Source organism: Agelaius phoeniceus, chromosome 2 (genome assembly GCF_051311805.1).
Source record: "Agelaius phoeniceus isolate bAgePho1 chromosome 2, bAgePho1.hap1, whole genome shotgun sequence".
NCBI classification, from domain to species: domain Eukaryota; kingdom Metazoa; phylum Chordata; class Aves; order Passeriformes; family Icteridae; genus Agelaius; species Agelaius phoeniceus.
Genome location: NC_135266.1, coordinates 114,927,519 through 114,943,142, shown reverse-complemented (window position 1 = coordinate 114,943,142; position 15,624 = coordinate 114,927,519). Strand labels below are relative to the sequence as shown.

Sequence of the window (15,624 nt, the reverse complement as noted above, 5' to 3'; positions counted from 1 at the left end):
ATTCCTGTCCCCCAAAAATGTTTGATCCTGAACGTGTGTGACAGAAATTTCTGTGAATAATTAATTCTCAAGCCTCCAGCAGTTTTTCATGGCAGCAGCAGTGGGTTAAGCTAGAGCTGATCTCCAGTGTGGTTCAGATGAGCTGAGTACCACTTCTAAAGCCTTGGGCCAGACAGGAAAAAAGATCTGGTGAGGCACAAGCAGAAACCTGATATTTGGGGGGGTGTGGATGACATCAGACCCTCCAGCAGGTGCTTGGGATGAGGTTCACTTTTATAAATTGATTAAGTAGGAGCCGAGGTGCTGTCTAATCCTGGTTTGGCTACTGCTGAGGCAGAGGAGGTGGGATGGCAAGTCAGGCTCCCATGGTAAAAAAAAAAAAAAAAGGCAGCTAAAAATTAGGAAGTTTAAGGGTTTTTTTTGTTGTTTGTTTTTGGTGGTTTTTTGGTTGTGTTTGTTTGGTTGGTTGGTTTTTTACTGTGAGAGTAGTGAGACACGGCAATGAGGTGCCCAGGGAAGTTGTAGGATGCCTCAAACCACAGCAGAGTTCAAATCCAAGCTCGGTGGCGATTTGAGCATCCTCCAGGGGGTTGTGTCCCCGCTCCTGGCCGAGGGGTTGGGACCAGCCGATCTTTCAGGTCGGTTCCTGCCCCTCTACGTTCCGCGGCGCTGTGAAGAGCTCTCATTCCCAGCCGCGCACCCGGCAGCGGCGGCACCGAGCGCGGGGGCCGGGCCGCGGCCGCCCCGCCCCGGGCAGCTGGGGCCATGCGGGGCCCGGCGCTGCCGCTCGCCCGCCGTGCCGGGGCCGCGCTGGGGCTGGGCCGGGCGGCCGGGCAGGACCCGGGGCAGGTGAGAAGGGACTGGGGCTGTGGATGGGGCTGGAGCCAGGCCGGGCGAGCCGGGGCCGGAAGCGCGGCGGGAGGAGCCCAGCCGCTTCCTGCGCGGGCCGTGCGAGGAAAAGACGGGAAAGAGCCGGCCCGTCCCGTTGGCGCTGCCCGTGTCCCTCCTCCGCAGCACCGAGTGTGCCCTGGGTTTCTGTACCCACGGCCGGCAGCTGCTCCGGCACTGACAGAGCTTTCCGTGGTGCCCGAGCTCCCTCCCGGTGCTGCTTTTGGAAGGAGCGCGGTGGGACGGGACGGGACGGCTGCTGGGTGACCCGAGGGAGGGAAATTCAGCGTTTGCCCTCGGGGTTTGCTTAGGAACCAAAAGTTCTTTCCCTTCCTTTCGTAGGGTAAACTCCATCAGAGTGTTAGGGTTATCAGCACAGTGTATATGGAGGGGTATTTATTAACCAGCCGAGCAGGGAGGAATAGTGTGCTGTAGCTTAAATCCTCTGCTCTCTGAAATGTCTATTACATCTTCATCACATGAAGATGTGATATTTAAGCATTCTAGTATCACTGATATTAATATTAAGCATTCCAGTAACACTAAGTTGATGTAATTAGTAAGATGTTTTTTATTCATTCTAGTGAGAATTAGAGAGGGTTTAATTTGGCTTTATTACTTTTCCTTTTTCTTGCTTTCTCTGAAGCTGGAAAAGAAGGCAAAAGGGAAGCTCCAGAAGCAGATCTGCCAGGTGGTTCTGGATCACTTTGAGAAGCAGTACACGGCAGAGCTGGGAGATGCATGGAGCAGTGTCAGGTCTGTGGCTTTGAGGACATGGAAGGAAGGGGAGAGATAAGGAATTGAATTAGTAATGACACGTGTGGCAAAGGCTGTCACTAAATTTGGGTCTTGATCACAAGCTGCTAAAGAACTTCATTATTAAAAAAAAAAAAGTGTTGATGCATAGCATTAGTTTAATTGAGTCAACTTAAAATCTCTTCGATTGGATCAATGTGTTTTTCTGCTTTAGGCAGTGAATACTTCTGAGGAATTTTTTTTTTTTTTTTAGATTAAATGAAAAATTATTAATAGGATTTCAAACAGAAAGGGGGAAATGCATGCAAGAAAGAGCAAACTGAAATACAAGCAAGCATGTTTCTATCACACACCACTGCTGTCTTCCAAAAATATCTGTTGATTTAAGTTTTACTGGCCCAGTGTTTGCAGAACGTAAAATGTAAAAACGAACACTTGTAAAAATGGCATTTTAGTGTTGGCTGGAATGAGCATTGTAAAACCAATGTGTGTGTGATTATTTTTGTTGTTTACAGCTAATATTACAGTTATTTTTTGTCCCCAGGGAAGTACTTTATAGTTAGGAAAACCATTCTGCTTCATCATTTATATCTCCTACATAAAACAAAAAAAATGGACAATGTCTTGTTTCAGAAGAAATTGGTGCTTTAAATGCAATAATTAGAAAAAAAAGTGGCTTGATTTTCTATTAAAATTATTTTCCTGTGTACTTTTCTAACCAAAATGATTAATTTCACCCTCAAAGTGATGAATTCCTGATTACACCAGAATTATCCAATAGTGAGATTGTAAGTAAAGGCTTCCTACACTGTTTCATTTGATGGGTTATTGAATGGCTTTTCCTTTTTCCACCCTAGAGACGTGCTGACCTCACCGTGGTGCTGGCAGCATGCCGTGCTGCTGAACAGGTTTGTGACAAACTGAATGCAGTTTGTACAATTTTTTAAAGTTTAATAATAGTAGGAAAAGAAGGACAATATTTACAGCCGGAGAATACTTCTGTGTATACAAACAGTGTTATCTTTATACTGTTACATTGCTGAGGTACATGCATATTTGTGTGTTTCATATAATATTCAAACATTCTTGGGAAGTTTCTGATGATTTGGGAACTCCTTTGTTAGACTTCTTCACACACTGCCTTACTTGCATGACATTCTGGGTGTCAGGTCAATATCTTTTATTTCTTCTTTTGTCTCCATCCTGCTGTTTCACATCCCCTGATAAGAATTTAGTATGTCCTCCTTAAATTTAGCATGGTATCTCTAATTGTCCTCTGGTGCTGTGGTTTGTGTCATGGTTATCTTACCACTTGGACAGGTTGGTCAGTGGATGGCCTTAGACTGTTTTTAGTTACACAAAAGCCTTTTTCATATCCTATGTTTTGCTGAGGTCTATAATACAATACATTAATCACACTGTTACTTCTATAAGTGATACATAGATATTCGTTACAGTACTATTTCTGTGAGCAACAGGTGCATACTTAAACTGATAGATTCTACTATATTAAAAGCAGCTAAAAAGAGTTATAATTAATACTATTTCTAAATACTTGTAATCACTAACAAACATGTATAAGCTAATACATAAATGTGAAAGCCAATATTATCTGGTCATTTTTCACAGGTTCAGCCAGAGCCCTGGCCTGGAGAGCAGCCTGGCTGAGCAGGGATACCATCCTGCCTTCCCAGCAGCCCTGCCCTACCTCCCTGCAGCCTTCAGGTGTTACACCAGGACAGCTCCTGGCAGATTCCCTGCACAGAAGCACCAGCCTGGCAGGCTGAAGGAGTATTACCTGCTCAATGCTGCCTCGCTGCTGCCCGTGCTGGCCTTGGAGGTGAAGGATGGGGAAGATGTTCTGGATCTCTGTGCTGCACCAGGGGGCAAATCTGTAGCTATCCTGCAGTGTGCCTGTCCAGGTAATGGAGCCAGGTGCTGGTGAAGGAGGAAAAAACCAAACAACAGTTTGTGTTCCACCTAGTTCTGTGCTGTTTGATAAGGATTTTATGAAATCTGTTTGCCTAAAAGAGGATTAAAAATGCAGTCCTTGCTTTAAGGTAGGTTACTGCAGAGTGACAGGCAGAAGTAGAGTAGCTCTGTGGATTTTTCTCAACTATTACCTCTTCAGAAGTTGCTTAAAGCCATATCAGTTTGTTGGCACAGGGATGTAAGTAATCTGCAGACTTGTTCTTGTCCTTTTTTACTTTTTTTTTCGTTCTTCTCTGTTGCCTCTTTTGCCAATACTGTGCAAACACTACAGGTAAATTTAAGTGTGCTGATGTAAAGCAGAGCTTAAGAAATTATGCCAGATGCAATCTTGAAATGTGCAAGATCTGGGCAAAGACAGAACGTTTATGGTAAGGAATTGGTTGGAGGAGGATTCTGAGATGATCAGAGTGTTTAGAAGGCAGCAGCAGCAAGCAGCAGCTTGGGCCAAGGAGTTCAAGCAAGCAGGGATTGCTGTTTCCCAGTTTATTTGATGGCTTGGGTAATAATTGTTTCAAAATGCTCACAGCACCTTGTGCTCCTGCTGGTGAGACCATTACTATAACCACCTGCACCAGCTGATTACAGCTGGTTTCCCTCCCTCCCTTTTCTAGAGGAATGGGGAGATGCTAGTGAAGTAAATTAAATAGGAATTGTCCTTTCAGAAGGTTTAGAGAAAAAAAACCCAACACTTTACCTTCTGTTTGCTTCTGAAGAGACCAAAATGTTGCTGAATGGGAGATGTGAAGAATTTTATTCTGAACATACCTCAGTGGATGCTAGGATGTACCTTAAGATAGACAAAATTGATGCTTTATTTATTTAAAAGGCAGTTTAATAATATGGGGCATGCACTTCATTTAGATGGTGGCTCAAGGAGCCCAGGAAGGCACTCACTCTTTGGATATAGGTCATGATTAAAGTTTGTTTTACTGTGGAACTCTGTTGCTACAGAAGGATTTGCTAGTAAATATTTAGGGTTTGCTCTGTAGGAGCATGTTGAAGTTTATTTAGGTTTATAAAAATTCAGTAGTATTCTTTAAAAGTGCAATAACACAGGCACATAAGGTGTAAACTTCATGGTAGTCATTGAAATGCAGTAGAACTTCCAAAATGGGTCTAACTCCTTATAGTTGTAGAAACAAAATAGAAAGAACTATATAGAGACCTATCTTTGGGTGTTTACTTCTCTTTGGTTTATTTTTTGGTTTGTTTTTTCCTCAATTTTCTAAGGTCATTTTCACTGTAATGAATATGATGATTTGAGGTCAAGATGGTTGGAGCAGACAATAGAATCCTTCATCCCAGATCCTTTTATTAACTTGATAACAGTTTCTAAACTGGATGGTAGACAGATTGGAGATCTTCAGCCTGAATTTTATGACAAGGTAATATTATTATTGGCAAATTATATTTCTGCATTCTGATTCTTCTTACTCTGTTGCTGTCTTTCTAATTTTCTTTTTTTTTAAATTTTTTTCTGGGCCCCCCACAAAAATACCTGACTTTCACGTGGAATAAAATAATGTACAGGATTTGTTGAGCCTCAGGAAACACTTTATGAAGCTTGTACATTTATTCCTGTGTTGGATGATGCTGGGAATGAATTCTGAAGACCTTGTAGCTGTAATTTTTGCATGATGTGTAATTAGGAAGGGGAGGACAACAAGAGGGAGCTGCTCAGGTAGATCTTACTTTCAAGGCACTATTATTTTATTTCCCCAACTGCTAACCCTATAAAAACATCTAAAATAGTAATGGGATCATTTCACGCCCAAAATGGAAAATAAAATTTTCTTAATATTTGCAAAAGAAAGTTGAATATATTTTGGCACACGGTGTTCAAAAAGTGACCATCCTTGTTGAGATTTTGTCTAATTTGATTTTATTAATTGTTTAGGTCCTGGTTGATGCTCCTTGTTCAAATGACAGAAGTTGGCTCTTCTCTGCTGACCCTCAGCAAGCTGTGCTCAGGCTCATGCAAAGGAAGGAGTTGTCTTCCCTGCAGTTCCAGCTTCTAAGGTGAGAAGTGCAAAAAGGTAAAGGAACTTCCTGTAATTAATAAAAAGTACATGGGAGCAAGATTTAATAAACCAACCCAGGATTCCTCCTCTGGAAGTAATGTCCGGAATATATGGTTGGGATGCTGTTTAGAGTAGCCAGTGGGTCTGAGATAATGAGGATGTGGAAGTATCTGTGGGTGATATCAGCAGTGAGGCCTTGGTCCTCTTAAGTCACTCACAGGAATGTCCATTTGCAGATGACTCACAACAGCCTGGTGTAAAATCAAAATATTTTAGGTGGACACAGCTAAAAAGGGTTTAGATATATTCTATATTGATTGTGTAGCACAGAAAGGCTCCCAGTCCTAACTGGCAGGGTAAAAAAGTTAAACAGTGTGAGGTTTGGTGGGGGAAAGAGAGGATTGTTTGTTTTTGAGAACACGCCCCCAGTAATCCAAGGCCAGGCTGTCGTGTATTACACATTTTAATGCTACCAGCTATGGGCTGATATTTGTGAAGCATTTCAAACTGCGCAGTTTTTCTCATGGGGGGAAAAAAAAAAAAAGAGTGACTTTTCAATAAAACCTTCTAAAATAAAACCTTGAATGTTATTTGTGGAGTAACAGTCATGCCTGAAGTCCATCTGTCAAAGCAAATTGAGGGAAAAATAACATATTATAAGAAAAAAAAGGAAAATTTTTATGGAAAGTTCCCATTGCAGTTCAAGATCGTTTAGCAAGACTTCCAGTTGTAAAAGGCCTGGCAGAAGCCTGTGATTTATAACAGAAATATGAGGATCTTATTGCAGTAATGCATCATGTCATCCATTTCCTTTGAAGACATCAATCACATTTAAAACACTGACCTGTTCCAGTTTTCCCTTTTCAATATCTGACATGGAAAATCCAATTTGTGAACCTGTAGCAAAAGGAAGCATACATCATGCAGAGAAATTTTGAAAATTTGCATAAATCATTCCACATTGTAATCCTGGAGAACTCATGACAGCAGAAACCTTGTTTGTTTTTTTTTTTTTTTTAAATACATTCCTGTCAGCCCAAATCAGATTTAATTGAATTATTCCTAAATAGAGGGAGAACTTTCTGTTGAAAATGTTCTTTACTTTAGCAAAAGAAATAAGGATTTGTAAAGACAAAATTCCTTTGCTATATAAATTAGTAAAATACCTTTGCTATATAAACTGTAGTAAAAGGATGGTTACTTTCAAGAGTTAGAGTTTATTAGGGTTATTGGTAAAGTATATATGGCTTATTGATTGGGTTATTTGTGTTACTGGGTAAAATATTTAAAGGATAGCTGTCCACTTGGTGGTTATTGTTCAATTTACCTGATCACTTTAGAATGAATTCCCAGTTCTAAAGACATCTCAGATCCCATGTGAAAGGGGAAAAAGGAAATGATAAAGCAAGATCACAAAAGGCTGAATGGATTGTGACAAGTGTATTAGAACTAAAATTCTGGAATGCTTCCCTATTCAAGCCTCTGTTTAATGACTAGAGTGCACAATTTTAAATAAAAAGCTGAGTTTGAATCTCTTTTCCAGTACTTCCAGTAATATTCAGGCGGGCTGAGCCTCCATGAATATTACTATTAAAAAAAAAAAAGAAAAAGAAAAGCTTTACTGCTTTTTACACAGCCAGCTCATGCAGGGCTTTCTCTGGTTCATTGATTCAGGTTACCTGGTGCTTGATGCTCCCAGGTGTTCCTGACCTTGGTTCCTGTATCTGGAACCAAAAACAAGTGTAAGGCTGAATCCCAGCAGTTTTACTGAGAGTAATGTAAGAAATACATTATAAGAACTGGAGTGACAGGACAAGGGGAATGGCTTCAAATTGAGAGGGAGTAGGTTTAGATGGGACAGCAGGACAAAAAATTCTTTACTGTCAGACTGCTGAGACCCTGGCACAGGGTGCCCAGAGAAGCTGTGGCTGCCCCTGGATCCCTGGGAGTGTCCAAGGCCAGGTTGGACAGGGCTTGGAACAATTTGGGATAGTTTTGGGGATTGGACTGGAAATGGATGATCATTAGGTCCCTTCCAACCCCAGCCATTCTGTGATTTGAAAGTGAAGCTTGAGGGACCAAGCATTATTTCAGTTTAGCAGGAGGATGAAGTGTAACATAAAAATGAGAAGAATTAAATGCAAAGCAGAGTTCTCTTTTTATTTCTGTCAAGCAACAGCCTAAAATTTGAGATTCCTTCCTTCTTAATGAAGGAAATGCTTCACCTCTAACTTGTTTTTATGGATCTGTTTCTGAGGAAGCTGGGGTCATCAAAGAGGGAAGTTAAGGAAGGAAAAGTAGGGTATGCAATACAATGTAATTAATTAAGTACATAGAGGCTCCAGAGAATGAAGATCTGGAAGAAGCTGATGCAACAATTTTCTTCCTGCAGCCTGCATAAAATCTGAAATGTAAATAAGTGATGTAAATGCTGAACAGCAAATGTTCTAAGCAATGAGGGCACCACTGATTTCAAGGAAATTGAGATTGTAATGATTGTTCATACCCAAACCAAAGCATCCCTGCTGAGTGCTCTAATCCAAGAACACACTGCAAATCTTGTTAGTATTTGGAGTGTTCATGCAGAAAACAAATTGCAAAGTTAAAAAAAAAGAAATATTCACTTCCTGATGCTAAATGCTAACACAAAATACAGTGGTTCCCAAAAGCAAATTTACCAATGTTATCAGTTCTCAGAGAGAAATTAAATTTTGGGCTAAGCTTGAATACCCGATTACATAGTGGTTAAACTGTTATGGATGTTGTAATTATTCTTAGACTGGTTTCTGCAGCTGAAAGGAACTTGTGTTAGGGCTCAGCAGAACAGAAATCCAACAGAATACAATTTAGGAAACTCAGCAAAGGCATTCAGACTGCTGGAACTCTTCTATACACAGCATCTCTGAGTAATTAAACAGCTCTGTATTCTCACTGAATTGTGGGGTTTTCCACAGGAGAGAAATTGTGTGCTCTTAGCTGGGCTTTTTTGTGGTTATAGAGTGAATGCAAAAATTGTGTTTATAAATATAATATCATATATTTAGCATATGTCACAATTTCTGCTGTGTGGAGTAAATTGTGCTGGGAATTGCTTCATCAAATCTTCAGCTCTTTCCCCTGCAGTTTTTCCTTCTGCTCCTCTGTAGCTGCCCAGTTAATCCTTTTATTGTCCAAAACCATCTTCTCTATTAGCTCCACTGGGAATTTTTGAGAATTCCAGCTGTTGGACCAGCAAATCTGCTGTGGGTTGTGTGGATGGTAGGATTCTTTAGCCACATTCTATCCTACAAAAGCTGAATATTGTGTGTGTTTGTGCTGTGCCATTCCCCAAAACACTTTTGATTGGGTTGTTGGAGGTTTTACGTGGTTGCTTGGAATTTCTTCACAAAGAGTGAGTGCTGTGGCCACTGCAGTGGCTCCAGGTATTCCAACAGGTGTTCCATCATGTTTTATATTAAAATAATTGGTTTCTGATTTTAAGTGTGGCAGCACTCAGTGAATCCACTTATGGATCAAGTCCCTTAGGATATCTTGCAAAACCATGTTTATTGAATATATAAATAACTGTATGACTGAACAAATAAGCTACTCAGCAGCTTTTTGGGATCACATATTTGAATTCAGGCACAAATTTTGCTTTAATTCCACCTTCAGTCCTTTCTCTCTGTGTTTTATGAGCTGTGAGGATAACCACCAACCCTAAAGTTCTCTTTAGTGGGCTTCAAAAGTCTTTCATTCTCCCTTCTGGGCTGTCTCATATCCCTGTTTTAACAGGATGAATATTCCAGAAGTCACCATGCAATAAAGGAGAAAGATCAATAATTCTAGCTGGTTTTTTTGTCTTTGCTTTAGAATAATTTAGAATTATTTGCAGTAGAAATGTTGCTTATTTTGGGGACAAATTTTGTCTAGGGTAAAACAGACTTGGGTTTTTTTGGATTTGTGGGTTTTCGTTGTTTAGTTGAGAGGGGCTTGATGCTTGTATCTCCTTTTACTTATAATTCAATTTAATGTTGAAAAACGCAGTGGATTTTCATGGTTCTCCTGTTATTCTGAGCTGCAGTGTTTCTCCACAGGAGCAAATTTTATTTAGAGAGGAGCAGAGGGAGTGCTTGAACTACTGTCACTGCCCATCACAAAGTATTAAAAAAATTGGTATTTTGACACCAAAGGATTTCCTTTATCATTTTGTCCAGGTTCAAAGAAATAAAAGCAAAACCTTTAACATGCGGGTCATATTGCCACAAAGTATCTGGGCTCTTGTGAGAAGCAAAAGGTAATGTGGATATTTTAAATCAATAAAAAGAATAGAATTGGCATTTTTTTATTCTGATGAGACATTATCGTGCCTGCTGAGCCGAAATACATAGTAGTTGCCAAAAGATGGCACTGTTGAAGTGTTTTGCTAGTTTAAAATTGCCCTAAAATTGTGTCATCTTTAAACTTTAATACAGAAAATGGTCAAATTATTAACATAATTAATGCTGCCCCTTCCCATGGCATGCAGCATAAACCCACGTGCCAGAGGATAGGCTGGACATGCAGGTGCTACCTATAGTGTGAAATACATATTTTTGTGTCTGCCCAATTTTAAAAGGATATTTGAGACACCCAGACTTTTCTCTGTCAGTGGGAAAAATCCTTTTTAAGTCCTGGCTAACTACATATTAGCTGCATGGAAGAGTTTTTTGGGTTTGTCATGTGGCTTTAGCAAGATAATTTTTTTCCCCTGAGATATTAAACAGTAATGCTGTTTTGTTTTCCCTAATTTAGTAAATCTTGAGAAATAAACTAAAAAAAAAAAAAAGCTTTGAAATAATATATTTCTTTCCAAAGTCTTTTCAGGTACTCCTGTAATACAGGGAGTTAGGATAGATTAATGCATCTGTTGTACCTCTGACTTCCACAGTACAACATGAACCTGTACCTAAAGAAACACCCTGCAAAAATAAAAATATAAAATATTTATTTATATATAAAATATATATTTAAAATAAACATATAATATTTTTACTTGTTTTTTGTTAGTGCTGTAAAGTCTCATTTTGAGGGGAGCAATCTACATGTGTTAATTTGTTTTACAGACCTTGTGGAATGAGATGGACAGAAAAAGGCTCTAGAAAAAGTTTCCAGGGCTCTTCATGTGTGTTCTGATGTTTATCATGTGAAGCATGAAACCTTGCAGTAGTAGTGCTTGTAAACTTGTAAAATTCATTACAGGAAATATATGTACCTGAAATAGAATTAGGATATTAACTAGATGTTTATAGCAGCTGAAAGTTTTAGCTCTTTAATAAATAAATGTAATGTGTGCCACCAAGAGAAAAAGAACTGCAGATTAACTACTTTTAAATAATGTGAGGGGTTTTTTAAACCTTGTAATAAGAGGAAGGTGAAAAAATATTTTGGCATCTTCATCATTCTAGATTTGCCTTCCCATTTTTGGGAGTTACAATGTAACAGGTGCTGAATTCCTTCAGCTAAGAGTTGATAATTAAGATTCCCAAAGAAAGAGAAATCTTAATTCCTAGATGGTGGAGTTACAGTAGGACTAAGCTATGCTTCATCTCCAGGCTAGCCTTTGGATGAGCTTGTTTCCCTCCAGTGGTTAGAGAGGAAGTTGGTTAAATATATTTGAACGAATTCCCTGATGATCAGATCCTGCCCTGAATGAATTCTCTGTGCTGCTGATGAGAGGACCAAACTCCCTGGCTCTGCTGGCCCAGCTCAGTGTCACCTGTGTGACTTTGAGCCCAGCACTTCCTCACTTGGAATTTTGCAGCTCCCTGCAGGTTTATCAGAAGCCAGGCACATCTTAATCAGAGCTGGGGGCATTGACTTTGAGCGCAGGCACTGAAACAACTGTTGCTGCTCTTGACAAGATGGATAGATACATTGATTAACCTTGCTGCCTGAAGTAATTCTCCTCAGATGTTTTAATTCCTGCTGCAGGTTCAAAATAAAGAGAGCTGCACTGAGCAGGCTGACCTTTTTGGGTCATGGGCCAGTGAAGATTCACAAGTTGAGGTTTAGACACAAGGGGGTTTTGAGGTGAGATTTTCAAGTTTTCCTTCAGAGACCTCTGCTGCTGTTTCCTCTGATGGACTCAGCTGGAGGAGCATGGTGCCCTTGAAAATGTTGTCTTGATGGGTTCTTGTTTTCCATATGGGAAGAAAAGGACATTTTAGCAAGTGTCCAGGATTTTAACCTTGTAACCTGTGGCTACATCTACTTTTTCATCTTTTACCTTTCCCGTTTTTACACAGTAAAAGAATTTTCTCTCTTGTCTAAATGCTGTCTTAGAGGAAGAAAAGTTGTGGCCATTATCTGCTTCTCTGAGTAAAATTCTCAGGTTTGCTAAAAGTGCATCTCAATTGTCACATTGAAACGTTCCCAAGCTTACTGGCTGCCCTCAGGGCTTGGCACTCCTGCATGCATGGAAAAGGTGTAGCTGGCAAGGAAAAGTCTGTCAAAAATGAGTTGTGGGTGGATTCTGATAAAAATCTGAAGATCAGCTTGACTTCATGAGAGCCCACTTAGACTTCAGCTCTGTTCTCTTTGATTACTAATGTGAAAGATAAAAAGCAAAATCCAATATATGGCGGGGGAAGTGATTTTTAATTTCCTCAAATGGGAGTGAGGCCAAGAGATAGTGCATCAGGCTCTCTTGCTGGTTTGGTGTCCATGAGAAGACAAGGTTGCACATCCCTGCTTTGCTTGAATTTAGCAGTTAAGTCCATATATGTGGGTGCACTGTGGTTGTCAATATATACTTGGCTCACTGCTTATCATAATCAAGACTCATAAAAGAATTGAGGAAGGTCATGTGTATGCTCCCAAGAGAAATAGGTTTGGTATAATTCTCAGGAGTTTTCACTTGGTCTTATCACTGTCTGAAGCAGTGTCCTGGTGTTCCCACATTATTTTGGACAGGATTTCAGAGCAGCTTTGAAAGCTGTGATCAGCTTTGATCCTCCTTGTGCTGAAGCTTTTCTTTATTGATTGTTTTCCCAAAAAGTCTCAATTCTGTTAAAATGGCTTATCTTTTCCCCTCTTGTATTTTCTTCTTTCCTTTCTCAACTGTTTTTGGTCAGCTACCACCCTTGGGAAGTCCTCAGCTTGTTTCTAGAGGAATTGCTATTTCCATGGCATTGTCTTTGTTTAACTAGACTTGGAATCAGACTTCTGCATTTGGGGGCTGCTCACCTCATCTGGTTTGAGGCATTGGTTGTTTCTTTTCTTCTTATTATTTGTCCCAGGATATTTTTTCTCCTGGGGTGTGGGCACAGTTTTGTCAGCATTATCTACAAGTCTCTGATTATTCAGTGTCATTTACACCATTCACCTGTTCAGGTTTTTTTGGTATTAAATAAAAGAAATCTTATTGAGGGAAAAATTGTATTTAATGTGGTATTTTCCTGAAGTATGTGTTTGTATACCAGCTTATAGTTCAGTCTTTGACCCAAAAATGCCTCAAAAACATATGATTCAATGGGATTTACTTTCCAGACAGTGTTTTAATAGCAAATGAACCTCTTGTGTAGCTTCTTCTTTCAGAAATGTGGTGGTACCAGGTTTGAAGAATACTTCTGTGCTGCAAGATTTTTGAGTTTTCTCCTTACTCTTTTAATTTGGAGTAGGTGAATACAACTTGCATATCTCATTTCTATACTCATAGGTTGTATTTCATGTGTCCGAGTAAGGACTTGGCAGATCTTGTAGTGGGAAATAAGCAGTTTATTTAAATTCAGTTTTGGTGGTAAAGTGATAAAGAGCCTCTGTTCCCTCCATCCAACAGCAGTTGTGAAGCTTTCAGGCTTTAAGCCACTATTTTACCTTTGTTTGGTCAAAATTTGTCAACAGGTTTATAAGGAAGGGCACATGAACAAGCAATAAATGATCTTTAAAAAAGAGATTGAAAAGCAGTGGCTCAGTGACACCCCCAAATCCTCTTACCTGCTAAATGAATTAGTGGGCATGTTTCTAAAATTACAGCCCAGTCATTAATTCAGGCTGTTACTGCTGGTTCACACAAGCATCATGCCAAGTGTCTAACAGGCCCTTTTGATGTGGGGTAACCCATTCTGTGTGCAATTGCAGCATTTTCACAGCAGTGCTGAGCACAGGAATTCTGAATGGATGCTGCTTTGTACTTGTCACTGTGGTGTAAAAAATACCTTCAGCTAACTGAGAATACAACAATAAGTGAAAAGCAAAATTGTGTTGTGGGTGGCTTCCTGAACCTAAAGTTAAGACATTTTTGTAATGTTATTTTTATTTTTACTCTGGATTTATAAGTCTACACATTCTCCCACTAGCAGTATGTCACTTTTGATGTTGATTTTTTCCCCTTTTTCCTGTTGTTCTCTGCAGGTCTGCTGTTCAAGCCCTGCGTCCTGGTGGCTCCTTGGTCTATTCCACGTGCACCCTCTCCAGGGCAGAAAACAGTGATGTGATCAATCTCATGCTGAGCTCCTGCAGGAATGTGATGCCTGTAGATATAAGTGGACTGGCCAGAGGTGTTTCCCAGGAATTCACTTTTCTCAGTGGAATGCAGCAGCATGAACTGCTGGTTCTCCCAGAGAAGGGGAGAGCATGGGGTCCCATGTATGTGGCTAAATTAAAGAAAGTGTCCTCCAGCTGATGCCTGTTGGTAATGAACAGTATATGATGAATTAATATTGCTTTAAATACAGTATGTGAACACATCCAAGGCAACTGAATTTAGAGTGTTGCAGTTTCCTGATCAAAAGGGAGCAAGAAATTTAACTTATTTGAACTTAAAATACTGAATGTGCCTTCCAGCATGAGCATGTGAGCCTCTGAGAAGTCCTTAGGAAGTTTGTATAGTTTTCAAGGTGATGCTTTTAAAGGGATTTGGATTCTAGAGTTGGGGCTTAATGTGGTAGAGTTTTGCACTGGTTTTGGTTTATTTATTTACTAACTTGGTTCTTATACAGCTTGTTTATAATAAATGGTTTTCAGTGGTCTGAAGTCACGGAAATCCTGCATTCTCTCTAAACACATCTAGAAATCTGTGTTTCTGCAAGAACTGATTTGTATGGACAGTGTCATCTTCAAGCACTGGCAGAACAGGTTTCATATTTGCTAAGTTGTTTGCTTAAAAAACAAAGGTGTCTTTTGTTTATAGATGAAAAGGTCAGCAGTTAGATCAACATCAGTTTTTTTTAATTTATTAGTATTCTTCTATTTTGAGCTTGCAAAAATATGAATTGAAAGAGTAATGGTGCATATATTCCAGCCTATGCTTGTTTTGAAGCAGAGTGGAACCCTTTCATCCCCAAGGGTTCTTTCCCAGATGGAAGGTGATAATCACTGGTTTTAAAAACTGTTTTAAAGAACAGAGGTACATGATTGCTCTTGTGGAAATGGGGGTGTGTGGCATTGTGCATTCACTAATTTCACAGAATCACAGCCTGGTTGGGATTGGAAGGGACCTTAAAGATTATCAAGTTCCTTCCTTCCTTGAGGATGCAGAGGATACTGTAAAAAGGCCTCACAGCATCTGTCCCAGGAATATTAAATGTAATACCCAGATTTGGAGTCATGTTAGGCTGCTGGGTGAAATAACCATACCTTTGGCAGAATGCTTCCCTTCAGTTTCATTTGCCCTGTGGAAATTGAAACGGAAAGGCAAGAATGTAACTTGTTCAGGGATGGAATTGAAATATGTGCTTGAATTGGATGGTTGAGGAGGACGTGGACTGGGTAATCACAGGAAGAACAAGGAGGCCCTTGAAAGCTGAACTCAGTCTCAGCAGATGGGCAAATTCCTGTGAGCTGTTTCAGACCTGTGTCTAAAAGCTGCACTGAGTTCTGCATAACCTTTTGCTGATCTCCTGGAGTCCCTTTCCAGTCCCAACCAGTCTAAAAATGCACCAACAAGAGAGGTAAAAACAAGGGTAATTAATAACTGATACTTATTTTTGTTCGTACTTGATTAATT

The 15,624-nt window shown here is 39.9% G+C and overlaps 1 protein-coding gene across 3 annotated transcripts; it reads left to right on the top strand.

Annotated features, from left to right (window-relative positions):
• Nucleotides 1–642: 642 nt before the first annotated feature.
• NSUN3 (NOP2/Sun RNA methyltransferase 3) lies at nucleotides 643–14,651 on the top strand. Of its 3 annotated transcripts, XM_077174594.1 has the most exons (8): nucleotides 643–849; nucleotides 1,535–1,644; nucleotides 2,502–2,552; nucleotides 3,274–3,566; nucleotides 4,867–5,021; nucleotides 5,534–5,655; nucleotides 9,854–9,933; nucleotides 14,031–14,165. In XM_077174594.1, the coding sequence occupies exons 1-7, from the start codon at nucleotides 766–768 to the stop codon at nucleotides 9,921–9,923; spliced, it is 885 nt and encodes a 294-aa protein (XP_077030709.1). In that variant the 5' UTR covers nucleotides 643–765; the 3' UTR covers nucleotides 9,924–9,933; nucleotides 14,031–14,165. The 3 variants fall into 3 exon arrangements, with proteins under 3 accessions (XP_077030709.1, XP_077030708.1, XP_077030707.1); XM_077174592.1 differs by lacking the exon at nucleotides 9,854–9,933 and having other exon boundaries at nucleotides 648–849; nucleotides 14,031–14,651; XM_077174593.1 differs by lacking the exons at nucleotides 2,502–2,552; nucleotides 9,854–9,933 and having other exon boundaries at nucleotides 647–849; nucleotides 14,031–14,651.
• The last annotated feature ends 973 nt before the right edge of the window (nucleotides 14,652–15,624 follow it).